This window comes from Alosa alosa, chromosome 5 (genome assembly GCF_017589495.1).
Source record: "Alosa alosa isolate M-15738 ecotype Scorff River chromosome 5, AALO_Geno_1.1, whole genome shotgun sequence".
In the NCBI taxonomy this organism is placed as follows: Eukaryota; Metazoa; Chordata; class Actinopteri; order Clupeiformes; family Clupeidae; genus Alosa; species Alosa alosa.
The window spans coordinates 3,126,586-3,141,861 of NC_063193.1; the positions used below are offsets into that span (position 1 = coordinate 3,126,586).

At 41.4% G+C, this 15,276-nt stretch overlaps 1 protein-coding gene across 1 annotated transcript in view; it reads left to right on the plus strand.

Annotated features, from left to right (window-relative positions):
• Positions 1-15,276, plus strand: part of srrm4 (serine/arginine repetitive matrix 4) — a 71,479-nt gene that overhangs the window by 29,127 nt on the left and 27,076 nt on the right. The window contains exon 2 of the mRNA XM_048244030.1: positions 10,921-11,085. Within this exon, the coding sequence (XP_048099987.1) occupies positions 10,921-11,085 (165 nt within the window). The remainder of the gene's footprint in view (positions 1-10,920; positions 11,086-15,276) is intronic.

Here is a 15,276-nt window from a genome sequence, read left to right on the forward strand (position 1 = left end):
ATGATTATCAATTGTTCGGCGTGGCCGTGACAAGGGTAATGAAAGTAGATTAGCCCCTCTCTCCACCGTGGCAGTGAGGCTGAGGATGGTTTAAATCAGTCTCATCTACAGGGAGAATGGCCAAGGCTCGTCCCTCTGTGTCTCAGCTCTCTGACCACTATAGCATGGAACCTTTGTCTCATGCATCATTCCAAAAGGAAATGGAAACATCATAGCCCTCTATTGTATCCAGCATGGTGATCTCATTAGTGGACTCTTTGACTAATGTGTTGAAAACAACACAACTTGTGTTGTTTTTTAACACATCTCTGTGTCGAGGGACTACACCATTTGTGTTGTTTCCTTTTTTAATTTGTTACACAGCATGTGTTGGAAATAACACAACTTGCATTGAAAACAACACAACGTCCATGGTTTTTTTTAAACACATCTCTGTGTCCAGGTAGGGACAACACATTTGTTTTAAGAGTGTGGAAAGCTGAAATAAATATTTAATTAAATCAGTACCCTCTTTATATGGTACTGTACAATACTGTACTGTACATATATGCTGCATGGGAATTTGATGGGAGGACACATTTTCTACAAGCATAGCAAAGGAAAACATAGCAAGGAGGTAACTTTACTGTTATTGGGGACCCAATATAATATCCCAAAATGTCTACTTTGGCACCTTGCCTTGGCTTCCCTTCAAACTAATCAGTGGCTCTGTTGATTAGCAAAGTAGACCAGACTATTACATTGACCAATATGTTTTGCACAGATGCATATGCTCTCAGTGTAAAGTATTTGGAGCAGGAATGAGAGCCCCTATGATGGGGAATGGAAATAAAGCAGCACAATCCAATGTTATTATCCTTATATTGAAGCAAGCTAAATAAAATACAACAATGTTTGATCACAGTTACTTCAAACACATCAAAGTTATTTGCTTTTCTTAATTACACATTATTCACATCATTTATCTTTTTTTTTTACGGAAACTGCATGACCTACGCTTGTAGTAGCATCAGTGATGGTAAGGTTATGCATTGAATTTCCATACATAACATCAAAGCAGTGACATACATTATACTGTATGTAAGTCAGTCACTGTACAGAAGTGATGTTTAATCTGATGACAGTCATCTGCAAACAGGATTTAAAAGGTTATTCATGTCTCCAGTTTCTGCCTCATTGCTCCCTGATACCGTGCAGGCCCTGAGTAAAAGGCTTGTTGATAGAGAACATTCTCGCTTCGCTTGTTAGCACTGGGAGCCTCATTCTCACTAAATAAATTTCAATGCAGACCGGGTGTTACTGTTGTTGCCATTTGCGGAGGCTAACTTAGCTGAGACGAAACTCGTCTGTTGGAGATGTTTAGAAGCAGATGTGTAGTTATTTGAAATTAAAAACAGCAATCGATAGCTCCACCGGGTACACACACACACACAAACACACAAAAAAAAAACAGGGGCACTGAAATGTTTCAAGATCCAAACATAACACACCAGGGCAGGGGAATACACAACATGATGCACAACGGTTTTTAAGCGACGTGCAAAAAATAAAACTGAATTATGTTAAATTGAACAGATTGAAAGGGCATCTAGCCCTGGCAGTGTCACCCTCTAATCACGCATGCACACACACACACATACATACACACACAAAACTCACACACAAAACTCACACACACACACACACACACACACACACACACACACACACACACACACACACACAAACACACACACACAAAACTCATACACACACACACACACAAAACTCATACACACACACACACACACACAAACACAGACACACACACACACACACTATTCAGACAATCACATCAGCCGTTTATGGTTCACCCAAGCTGAAAACAAGCCTCTTCAGAAAGTGCCTCCCCCGGTTCCCTCTAGAGAAGCAGTGGTCATTAACACAATGTCAACTGCTTTTTGCCCTCTACCTATATTTATGATGTGCATTAATTGTCCTGGATAGACGGAGCCGCACACAGACTCCAGTGGCCTTTCAAGCCTCCTGCTCTGACGAGCACACCGTGAATCCATGGTGGTGGTCATCGCTCGGCCACTACAACACAGAGAGAAGAGCTCTTTATATAATCACGGATCTTGTCAGTCAACCCCGAAAATGACTTTATGGCCTTTGGGCAGTTTGTGTGTGTGTGTGTGTGTGTGTATGTGTGTGTGTGTGTGTGTCTGTCTGTGTGTGTGTGTGTGTGTGTCATTGGTTTTGCTGAGTGAATATTTAAACCCTACTATCTATTATTCATCTATGTTCCGTTTAAAATACACTATTATATTTAATTTTTGGAAGCTGTTTGGTTTCTCTTATTGGTTTCTCTTATTCACACACACACACTATCAATAGGCCCTTAAAGGTATACTATGCAGTTTCAGGTATTTTTGGCGACTCTAGATTCACGATTTTTAGATTTTACTTTGCCTATGTAAATAGTCTACTTTCATGGCTTGTTCCCCCTGTACAGCAAAGGACTAACAACAGGCAAAAACTATCTCAAAGAGCTATCTACTGACAAAGTTATGTTTCACAATTATCACGAGATGTCTTTGGGTCGACAATTCTTGAAGTTGCATTGCTGGTTCTCTTGGTAGCAACCCACTACAGCTATGCTGCATGGCTATGCTAGGTGAACGATTCCCCTATTACAAGTTTGTTTACGATCAAATTGGCTTCGTAGAGGTTATTTTAAGGCAAAAATCTTACATAGTGTACCTTTAAGAGTTGGTAGATCCATTTTCTTGGGGCCTGAAAATTGATTATTGAGTGTCATACTCTAATGGACAGTGGAGCGCAGTAGTCTCAACACTAAGGTGCCCTATATGGTGCAAATAGGCCACTAGGATAACTGGATACTTGTTAATATGGAATCTGGCTTTATCACTAGACAAGGAGATAATGCTGCACTTTGCATATGCAAAATTTTTCCTTTTCTGATTGCTTGAAGTTTGGCCCAGCACTCTTCAAAACAGAAAGAGACAGACTGAAGCCTGCTCCTACCCTTGAATTCTATGACTTTATTATTACTTTTGGCAAAACTTGATTTCAACTTTCAGAAGATTATAAAAACTTCCAGAACCAGATGTAGAGACGAGCTGATCACACAGAGGTGCTCTTTGTCTGCCATCTGTGGTTTGCCTTCGCAGATCAAGAAGCCTTCGCAGCATTGTTTTTATTTATTGTTGTTTTTATTTATTGTTGTTAGCTGGAGGTGCTGAGGCCCTTTGGCTATTTCTGTATCATAACAGACTTCTCTTTCTGTCCCCTCGGGGGCTGTCACAGCAATGCCCTTCTCCCCAGATGCTTCCTCAAATTAAGTACAAATCTTTTTCTGTGTTGTACAAATTGGCTAAATGCCTCATTCGGGATTGGTAAAACTGGGAGATAATGCACGCCAGCAGACATGCTGATTTCGTATCAAGTTCAGGACAGATTTGATTTTCTCGCCCCATATAGCAATCCTTTGAAATCGCCAAGGGCATGCATTCGATTACCAGTTTACAGTCATAGGTTTAAAAAAAATATTGTACGTCATTTGGGTAAAAGAGCTAACTAAATTAACCAATCCAAATAAGACAAAAAAATCTGTTTGTCATTGTTGTTTTTTCCTGGACTTGTCTGTGGTGAGACAGGGAGAACTCGATATCAGCCTGTTCTGTAGTCCGTCGTGTTTCATCTGTCTTAATAAACACCTGCTGAGCATCCTAAAGCTTTGATGTGGCTGTTTTGTGGGTCTTATAAAGCCAGCTCTTTTAAAGCAATCTCGGCAAGCCAGGTGTACATTCAGGACCAATCAGCTAAGCTTAAGGATGCAGGCATGAATGTAAAGAGGAAAAAAAGGACAGACATCTCTCTCTCTCTCTGGAATCCACTATGTATGTATTCACAAAGAGAGTCATTTCTCATTTATCTCACCTCTCAGTCAAACACAGTCACTTCTCACTTTTATGCACACACAAACACCCAAATAGACACAGTCAGACACACAAACACACACACACACACACACACACACACTCACACACACACACACACACACACCAAGGGCGTAGGTTTGGTCTCAGCTTTGGTGGGGACATCCAATCCCCCCAGGGCTGAAAAGTTAACTTTTACTGACAAGAGTCAGACTGTCAATAGACAATAGCCTCTTTCATTATTTATAGTACTCTAAAGTTATTAGCTAAAGCATCTCCGACTGGAGAGAAATATGTGCAGACGAAAACAATTGTTTAAACGTAAATAAATGTTTGACCACTAGATTCCAATTTTGTTTCTCGTAATAACAGAAGCTAAGCATATCTTAAATTTGCCCAGATTATATAGTCATATATATCATATAGTCATATAGTTACATAGTATTTTATTTATGTTACTGAGTATGGAAATGCACCATAGTTTAGGATTGAATATGTCAATGAATTTATGCGACTCAAAATTATATTTATATTTGCTTAATTGTAATTGTAATTCTTTTGCTGTAAGATACCAGTGCCTTAAAGGAGAATTCCGGTGTGATATTGACCTAAAGTGTATTGAAACATGATACCGAGCGTGAACGTATGTCTCATAGCCCATCTCGGCTTGTCCCCTGCACTCCAAAATCTGGCGCTAGTTAGCCGATGCTACCAACAGCTTTTTCAATAGTGGTGCTTCGGCATCGGGCTAGCCATGCAAATAAATCACTGTTTTACAACCATTTACGAGGCTCAATGTATCTCCACACTTCTCCGCACTGGTAGTTTACTTACAAGACGATTTATACAGACAGTATCTTCACGAAGTTTAGCGTTTGCAGCCATCTTGAATTTAGTCACGATAAGTCGAGCAACGAGTAAGAATGAACAGGTATGATAAGGGATCAGATTCCAAAAATAATTCAGTGGAAATGCATGGATTCCAGTTTCTTCCAGTAGCAGCAACTGGAATCCATGCATTTCCACTGAATTATTTTACATACGTTCACACTCGGTATCATGTTTCAATACACTTTAGGTCAATATCACACCGGAATTCTCCTTTAATGGCGATTTCCTTTGTTATTTCAGACTGTTGGCAATAGGCTACAGAATATCAGTAGTGAATCTACTCCATCGCATTATATTGTACAGCAATGCTGCTGACTCCAACTGAATTGACAATTTGACATAGGCTAATAATTAAAACCTCACCTGAAGCCCTGATGCTGTTTCCTCAACCTGCCATCCATCTGTTGTGGTTTGATGCTGTCTTTCCTGCATACAACGTGGTTCATTCATTTTGTAGCCTATCCTTTGGCTAGCGAGTGTTATTTGGATATTATTCATCAAATAATGATTCATTATATTTGAATAACCAACAGTGTTAACTTATTCACATAACACGTTTTTACAGCATGTGTCATAACAATGCAATGACAGTCCTTCAAACGAATTTGGGTCTCCCTTTTATTTCTCTGCATTGTGTAGGCTACACTCAGAAATTCATAACATAAACAGAATAGAAACGAAAAATGTCCAGATCCAATGTTTATTGTGACTTCCGAGATTCTAACTTAAGGTAGGCTAACTAACATTCAGTGACTTGGTAATAGCATCTATTGTGATAGCGCGACTTCTATGCGACCGTGCTGCAGACCCCTAATCAATACTCCTGACCTTGGTTGAAAGATTACAGAAGCTAGGTTTATCTTGAACAATATAGATAGATAGATAGATAGATAGATAGATAGATAGATAGATAGATAGATAGATAGATACTTTATTGATCCTCAAGGGGAAATTCATCCTGGGTAACATATGCTATCACCAGTTAATACTATTTTTCCACATAATAGAATCTGCATAATTTGAAGGCCTGCACTGCAAAAAAATGAAATCTAACCAAGTGTTGATAATCTTATATTAAGATCAAAAAATCTATTTGGTATTGTTTTTAGTATGAAAAGACTTACCTAGCGCTCTCTCGAAAGATCATTTTGACTTAATTTAAGAAGACTTTGACTTATTTTAAGGAGTCTTATCAAGACAAATTTGCTCAACGCACTGGCAGACAAATTTGCTTGTTTTCAGGATGAGATGTCTTAATTTAAGAAAAGTTTGACTTATTTTAAGTCAAATGATTTCATGAGAAAGTGCTAGGTAAGTGTCTTTATACTAAAAACAATACCAACTAGTTTTTTTTATCTTGATATAAGATTAATAACACTTGGTTAGATTTTGTTAGATAAGCAGTTTTTGCAGTGTGGTCACTACCACTGCTAGCTTGTGTGGCTAGTTATTTTGCTTACTTACACTCTGCTTTATGAAAAAGCTTTGTATGTCCCCTTTCTTCTTCTTGGGTGGGATAGCTGATCTACACACCACAAAAAGGGGTTTGTATGTATGCTGAAGGGAAAAGGGAATATCAAAATGTTTCACTCTGGCCTTTCATGGGGTAGGCCTATGTATTGACAGACAGCCCTGGTAACTTAGCCTACCGTTGTCGTTGACACACCTGCTCGCTTGACTACCAGTGCAAGAATAAAGCAATGTGTGTGCAGCATGCGTGTCAGATAACCCTTCCCCCTCCCCCTCGGTTTTTCAGCCAATCAAATTACGACGTTTCTTGTACTGTCGTGCTGGCTACCTCATTTGTGCTCATTTGTGCTGATCGGAATGATCAGCAGCACAAATGAGTTCGCTTAAATATTGGTGGGGACAATTGGTGGGGACAAAAAGTCATGAGCGTCCCACCCTAAATCTACGCCCAAGACACACACATAGACACAATCACACACACACACACACAAACACACACACATGAACACACAAAATCTCTGTCTTTCTTTCTTTCCTTCTGTTTCTCCTTTGGCATTCACACTGAGTGTGCTGACGACAGTCTAAAGCCCCAACACACCTTGTTGTCCACTCCCTCTGTGTGTGTGCGTGTGTGTGTGTGTGTGTGTGTGTGTGTGTGTGTGTGTGTGTATGTGTGTGTGTGTTCCATGAAGGCTGTGCCATCTGTCACTGTTTCCCCCTTCCAAGCCATCTAGAGCAGTGATGGCACTAACACATGATAGAGAACCCCCCCACACACACACACACCCCTCGTCCTCCCCACTCTTGCCCAAGCCAAGTGGCATGACTCACACTCTAACCCTTCTACCTCTACTCCTGTGAAAAAATAAATAAAAATAAAACAACAAAAACAAACCTAACAACCTCCCAGCGGAGACACTCTGACACAGCAGAGAGATGTGGGGGGAGGGAGAGAGAGAGAGAGAGAGAGAGAGAGAGAGAGGGAGAGAAAGGAGTGTGGGCTGCAATCAGGGATAGATTAGGTGTTGCGGAGGACATGCTGCTGTGGTGTCATTGTAGTCTACACACACACACACACACATAAACACACACACACACACACACACACACACACACACACAGCTTCTCACCTGTTTATGTGTAATGGCACATATAAATTATTCATCTGCAGTGCAGTGCAATGGCTGGCATGAACTCCTTTATGTACGTGTGTGTGCAATTTCACACGCAGTCTGCTTCTTGGGAGAGGTGTGAAGAGCAGAGGCTCTCTGTTGCCACTGTCCAGAATAAGAGATGTGTTTAATCTAAACTCGTGCAAAACAGCCCCCCTGCACCACTCCCATGCCCGTGCTTACATGAATAAGCAAGCGATGTGCTCTCCGCTCTCTCGCGCTGTCTTGGTTATTGCTTGCCTGAAGGTGTTTAACTGAGTGTATGCATCTGCTCTCTTCGCACCTTCCTCCTTCAGACACTATTTACTATGTGGAATTATGGATCACAATTGCAAAAGAGCTTTACCTGCTGGGGAAAGTTTTTGGTGGTGGTGGTGGGGTGGGGGTGAGGGGTGGTGGTGGTGGTGGGGGTGGTGGTGGTGGTGGTGGGGTCGGGGTGAGGGGGTGCAGACACGTAAATAAGTGCTCAGTAAATCTGGGAGCTTAGAGGCAGGAAGGTTCTCCCATATATTTCTTTACCCTGATCCGGGGGAAAGTGCATCTCTGATGGGGAAATCGATTTCATTTAGGCGATCTCATCAAGTGGGCTTTCAAGTTGACAGCCGGCAACAAAGGGGCACAGGGGCCCAGGTAACAACAGGGCTGTGTCCAGCAGGGGAGGTGTCAGGGAGCAACATGAAAGCAACCATTACAAAACTTAACCTTGGCCATTTTCAGTGTTTACTCTAGTTTGTTTGTTTGTTGTGGGGTTCTTGGAGAAATGTATCAAAGTATGTGATTTGTGTTTTTTTTATCTCTCTCTTTGTTGCGTGTCAGACTTTATTCATATTACATAGAGTATGTGTCTGAATAAGTCAAGCTGACATTACACAGAAAGCCAACAGCGCATTTGAGCCTTTTCACTCAAAACATTCTGGCAAAAGACAAAACATACTGTTTCCATACACTAACATTGCAATGCATCCCAACTGTGCCATTGCAGCCAGAACGCCCCAAAATGAAGAGAGAAAATGAAAGTCCATCAGCTATTATTACAAACAGGCATGCAGTGAATTTTACCTGAATGGCTCCAATGTGACATTTGAATCTTTTTTTTATTTGATGATAAAGCTCGCTTTTGTGCCTTTGTTCTGTGTTTGGAGGCTTTAGTAGAACAATGGCTCAGAAGTAGAAATGTGCAAGGCTATGCGTGAGAGCCTGAAATGATATGAACAACAAGGTCACAGGTTCCGTTAGCCGTAAATGTCGTATGTACCGCCGCATGGGATAAAAGGGTCTGTTGGATGACCAAACGACTTAATGAGAGTGTGGAGTAGAAAAATGTAATTAAGACCCCGAACCACACACACACACACACACACAAACTGCTCAAGGGACATAAAATCACACACATAAACACAAACACACTCTCTCACAGGAGCACACACACACACACACACACACACACACACACACACACACACTCACAGAAGCACACACACACACACACACACACTCACAGAACACACACACACACACACACACACACACACACACACACACACCACACACTCATGTATGTGTGTGTCCTGATAGCTTTTAAGTCATGCGCTCAGATGCAAAGGGATAGCTGGATGTGCCCTGTGCTCTGGAAGAGGGGCGAGGCAAGCCAATCAGGATGTAATGGGGAGGACTGATATGGCTCTCATTACAATCAGACACAGACACTTGAAAGGGAGGAAGGAAGATGGAGAGACAGGGATGGGGGGCTACAATTATGGCCAAATCTGTCAAACCAAAACACAAGATAATGAGCCAGAGCCTTTGAGTCAGCGGAGGGCTGCAAATCACGAAACTTCTGTCTTTATTTATTTATTCATTTATTCATTTTCCCCCTGTCAGTTCTGTTGATCTGTCTGGCATGACAAAATGAGAAGGGTGAAGGAGAGAGAGGCGAGAGAGAGATAGAGAGAGAGAGAGAGAGAGAGAGAGAGAGAGAGATGGATAAGTGATCATTAAAGCTGTATGCAAAGTATGGCAAAGCAATGGACTTTTCTCCCTCTAAAATATTTTTTTTTCCCGTTTGCTCATGCAGCCAGCGTTTCGTTATGCCAGGAGGAAATTGCTCTTTAAATCAAGCTGTACATCTTAAACGAAGGCATGAAGCCAAGCTGTGTTGCTACATAGTTAATTGTGGAGGCACCTAATTCACAGAGCCTCAGGGAAATATTTTGAGAAACCTGTTTCATCATAAGTTTAATAAGAGTGTTATGCAGACACATATTGAAAATATGAATCTTGCATAATTAAGTTTGTTGACCTCAGGTGACTCCTGAAAATGAGACCTGGTCAAGAGCGGTTACAGCAATGCAGTACCAGAGGTCTTAGACTTAACTGCTAGGTTAAGTTAGGATGACATGATCACAACGGTACAAATACAGATTTCTGTATCCGTCCAAAACCATTATTAATTAATTACACAAGGTTATTACAAATAGCTTTGCAGTATTTTCAGGGCTAAAATAAGACTAATGTTTCTCTTCAAGATTGTCACATTCAGATAGGACAGTGAAGAGAGAAAAGAGAGAGAGAAAGAGAGAGGGAGGGAGAGAAAGAGAGATCGAGAGAGAAAGAGAGAGAGAGCGAGAAAGAGGGAGATGACAGCAGATCAGGGACTTGAGTCTATTAGGGCGCGTGGATCTGGGCATGATTGGGATACTGCTACTTGCAATACAGCCCGATGTCCGCTGATGGTAGTTTAAGGATGATACAAGTGCTCGATGGTGTTAAGCCCCCACTGTCAACTTAAAGGCAACGCTGCGACCGGTGCAAGGCACCTAACTTTAACCCTAACCTTAACCCTAAGCTTAACCCTAACCCTAACCTTAACCTTAACCCTAAGCCTATACTTCCATGCAGCGCTGCCTAGAAGACGATGTTAGGGGCTTAAAACACCATATAACAATACAAGTTGCATGTGTTGTACTGTAGTTAAACATAGGTATGTGAACCAAAAGAAAGCTATCAAGGGCTCTATTTAAATGAAAAATAATTTTCTCTTTAAAGAAGAAAAGGGGGAGAGTCGGATGTTCAAAAAAATCTCAAGGTGTTCTTGCAGGCCATTCAATCCTCTGTGATGCCCTTGCATTGACGTGGCTGACAACCTCGAGATGCAAATTGATGACAGGGGTGTCGGAGGCATCGAAGCATGCACTGTAAATAAGTGCTGTCCATTGACACATCATTTGAGCCAGGAAGTGCTGACCTCTAGATTTTTTTGGAAGAAAAAAAAGGAAAAAAGGCAAAGAAAACAACACTTCAAAAGGAAATTATATCTGGCAGAACTCAACCTTTTGTGAAGAAATCAAAAGCAGTGCCCTTGTTGAAATGTCCTTTTGAAATAGCTGTCATTTTCTCATCTTTGCATAGTATCTATTAGGAGCCAACAGCCTGTTTTGTCTTCGCAGATCTGACACGTCTGTCTCCGTACCTCCCAAAGTCAGCGAGAGGAGCGGGGAGTCCGGGGGGACGACAGCAGTTGCCAAACAGCACAACAGACGTGCCAAAAAGAGGGGTCATAAGCACCGCAGCCATCACCACAGCCATCACCACAGCCATCACCGCGCTCGCAGGTAAGAACCCACAACACTCTCCCACAGTACAATACTAATCCAGCTCCTGTCTGGCCTGCCTACCCTATGCTTAATCTACAAACACAATGCATACTTATATACTGTATAGATCCTCTCCAACCCTTTTATTAGAAGGAACCCTAACAGGAAGAACCCTAATTTGAGGCATCCTAAAGGACCCTTTCTCTAAATTAAGCAGTTTAAAGGTGCTCTAAGTGATGTTGCGTGGTTTCTAAGCTAAAACATTTTTTGTCACATACAAGAAACATCACCTCACCATCTGCTAGCTGCCTGTGCCTGGCACTGTAAAAAATCGGGGTCTATCTATAGCATTTACTTTGCTGTTGTTAATAGTGACTTATCCCCCCTGTACACAATAAAAAATGCTTTTGTTGTGGAGGTGAAGGATTAACTATCTCTATAACTATACAGTGTATCTACTGACAAGGTAATGCTTCACGATTCACGAAGATTTGTTGGGCCACTGTTCTTGGAAGTTGCATGGCTGGTTTCCTCGGTAGTGACTCAATACATATATGCTGTATAGCTATGCTAGGTGAACGATTTGTATATTACAAGTTTGTTAAAGGAGAATTCCGGTGTGATATTGACCTAAAGTGTATTGAAACATGATACCGAGTGTGAACGTATGTCTCATAGCCCATCTCGGCTTGTCCCCTGCACTCCAAAATCTGGCGCTAGTTAGCCAATGCTACCAACAGCTTTTTCAATAGTGGTGCTTCGGCATCGGGCTAGCCATGCAAATAAATCACTGTTTTACACCCATTTACGAGGCTCAATGTATCTCCACACTTCATTGGTAGACTTCCGAGGGCCCTGACATTTAAAACGAGACATTGAGAACTTTGAAAAAGCACTGGTAGTTTACTTACAAGACGATTTATACAGACAGTATCCTCACAAAGTTTAGCGTTTGCAGCCATCTTGAATTTAGTCACGATAAGTCGAGCAACGAGTAAGAATGAACAGGTATAATAAGGGATCAGATTCCAAAAATAATTCAGTGGAAATGCATGGATTCCAGTTTCTTCCAGTAGCAGCAACTGGAATCCATGCATTTCCACTGAATTATTTAGGTCAATATCACACCGGAATTCTCTAACCATTAAATAATTGGCTCCGTAAAGGTTATATTAAGGTGAAAATCTTGAATAGTGTACCTTTAAATTATGTTTTCATTTGTTTGTTTTTTTTATGTCTGTGTGTGGAGCGCTTTGGGTGTGCATCGAATAATAAATAAAGATTTACTAACTTACTTACTTACATCCATACTTGAGTTAAAAAAAACACTGAAAGGCTTTTTACCACAGGGGGCTAAAAGGAAACGTGGTCGTGAAAAAATTACTTGGTGGAATTCATTCAAAGTTTTAGATATGTTTCATCTTTTTTTAAAAACAGACTTTTTAAAGAACATCAACTATTTCCATTTTCAAAACACACTTTGATATTTAGGTCACACTGTAAAAATCATGAGGGAGAAAAAAAACTGCATCTGTTCTGAACAGAATGTAAACAGTCTTATCTGCTTTGTGCAGTGTACACATAAAGGTGATGTTGGGAATTTCAAGAGGAGCTGAGCTTGGCCTCCTCCTGCCGTCTTGCGTCCGCTGAGCGTTTCACATTTACAGAACGAAAAAGCAGGACGGGTTAGCGCACGGCCTCAGCATGATTTTCCCCAGTGCTGCGGTTCCTCTCATACCTTCAAAGTGCGCGCCACAAACAGGCCCAGCTGGAAACAGTCCTGGCTATGTAAAGCATGCACACACACACACACACACACACACCACACACACACACGCACACGCACACGCACACACACACACACGCAGGCGTGTGATCATTCTCTAAGGTGCTATCAGCATCTTAAGCCCCAACATGGCACACATGAGGCGAACACCGCTAGTGAGACTACATCAAAGCTGTGCACAGGCCCCGTCCGTGTTCTCAGAGAGATAGACAGGCACGCCTAGGGACAGCCCAACATTTGTCATGCTTCAATCACATTTTATCCATCAAGGGTCTCTTTTTAACACAACCCTCTGTACATTTTGACTTGCAGATAACAGCCCTGCAACATCAAATAGCAGGTTAATGGCCATTATAAGCAGGTGATTTTTTTCAACTGTTATGATCCTGGGCTCACTTCTCCTGTTGTTGACCAGTCCAGCTCTGGATTCACTCTCTCCTCCTCACCTCGGCTGCTTGTGACAGCTGAAGTAATGGCGGCCATTAGATGCATGTTTGCCACAGCTTTGCCCTCAAGGTCGCAGTGGTCGGTCGGGCAGTACTACGGACGGCTAAAAGCCATTCAGACATGAAAACACACACAGATCTCTGGTGCTGAACATGCTGGCTCTGCAGAGGAAACACACAGATCTCTGGTGCTGAACATGCTGGCTCTGCAGAGGAAACACACAGACAGATGTACATCACACACTACACACTACACTATAGGCTGTGCAGCAGCACTTCATTATAATTGTTGCAGTACACCCACATAATTGGAAGGAGAAAGAAAGACATAAGTGGTGTTATTTATATATAGCAATTTCATGTATAAAACTGAAGCATTCCGTCAGCGGAGCGTAACAACAATTCTAGAAGACCTGTGTATATGTACAGTCAATGTCTATGACTGGGCACCATGATAATACTCACCGGGATAATAAGCACGGAAACATATCATATCCTGTTTTATAGTTATGGAACAATCAATATTGGGCAAACTGCATCATAGTCACCTCTATGATGTTTGACAAAGAGCGCAGCATGATTGGGAGTAGAATGGACATTCTACCGTATGAACAAAGTGTTTGCTGACAAAGCTCCTAATGATTATGTCTCTAATTAGTTGTCATTTATTGCAAACCACACCAAATGTCAATACCATGGAGTAAAGCCATGTTATGTGACGTACAGAGTGAACAAATTCAAGACATCCAATCCACACAGAATGCACTGTGTCCATACATAAATAAAGAGAAAGGCCTACAGGAGTCCCTACAAAGTGTTGGTATTTGAGTCCTCATGGCATTCAAAGAGGCCTGAAACTATGTCTGACCCTAATTATTTTTCTAGCGTATACTCAGTTATCCTACAGTGCTAATTGTGCATGAGTAATGATGGTTACTTATCAAAACGAAGATGTGAGTGCCCTTTTCAGTAAGAAAAAATTATTCATGATTAATTTTAATATGGCAGAAAATGTCTTTGTTATACTGAAATGGCCAATGGGCCGTGCTTATGTAACCCTTCTTTACCAGTCCGCACACTCTAAAGAGCATTTACAATAAATGCCTCCCAATTCAGCACTTCACACAACCTACCAACTCAGTGGGAAGCCAGGCAGAGTGCAAGGCCTCTGCTTGTGTTCGAACACTGCTCCTTGGTAGCACTTGAACGTAGGCTGCTGCATCTTCCTCAAGGACACTTTGATTGAAGTCAGGAAGAGCCCCACTTGAACCAGCAGCCTTCATGTCTATTTACCTCTGATACCAACCACCAAGTAACCAATAGTAGACAATATAAGTCTCCCTAGGCTGTTGCATGACATCTATTATGTTAGTGGCATACAATTGTTATTGATACAAACTAGGGCTGTAGTCAAGACCGTCTTTGTTGAGTCCAAGACAATTACTTACTTATGTAATTGTTTTCTGAACTACTTCTTTTTACACTGTGAGTAATACTTTTTCACATAAAAGATGAGTTCTGTAATGTCAAGGCACAGCCATTATAGATAGATTTTGAATAAATTAAACATTTATTTTGTCTGATCATGGCCAGTTAATCTGAGACCAAGACAAGTCCGAGTCCAAATACCAACGAGTCCAAGACAAGTCCAAGACCATAAAAAAACGTCGAGTCCAAGACCGTCTCGAGTACTACATCCCTGATACAAACCAATCATAATGATGCAAACCATTTCTGAATCGTAATCCTTAAGAATGAGTTTCAAAATGGCGAGCAAGGGATAAGGGACAGAGATAAGGGACAAAGCGCTACCACTGACTGCACTGATACAGCAATGAAGACATCAAAATGTAATTTGATGTGACCCTGGGTTGTATAAAGACTTAATACTCTAAAATCTGAGTTCTGCTTTAAAATGATTGCCTGGCTCACTCAGTACCATGGGGATAAAAACCGATAGAAACATAAAAGCTAAGG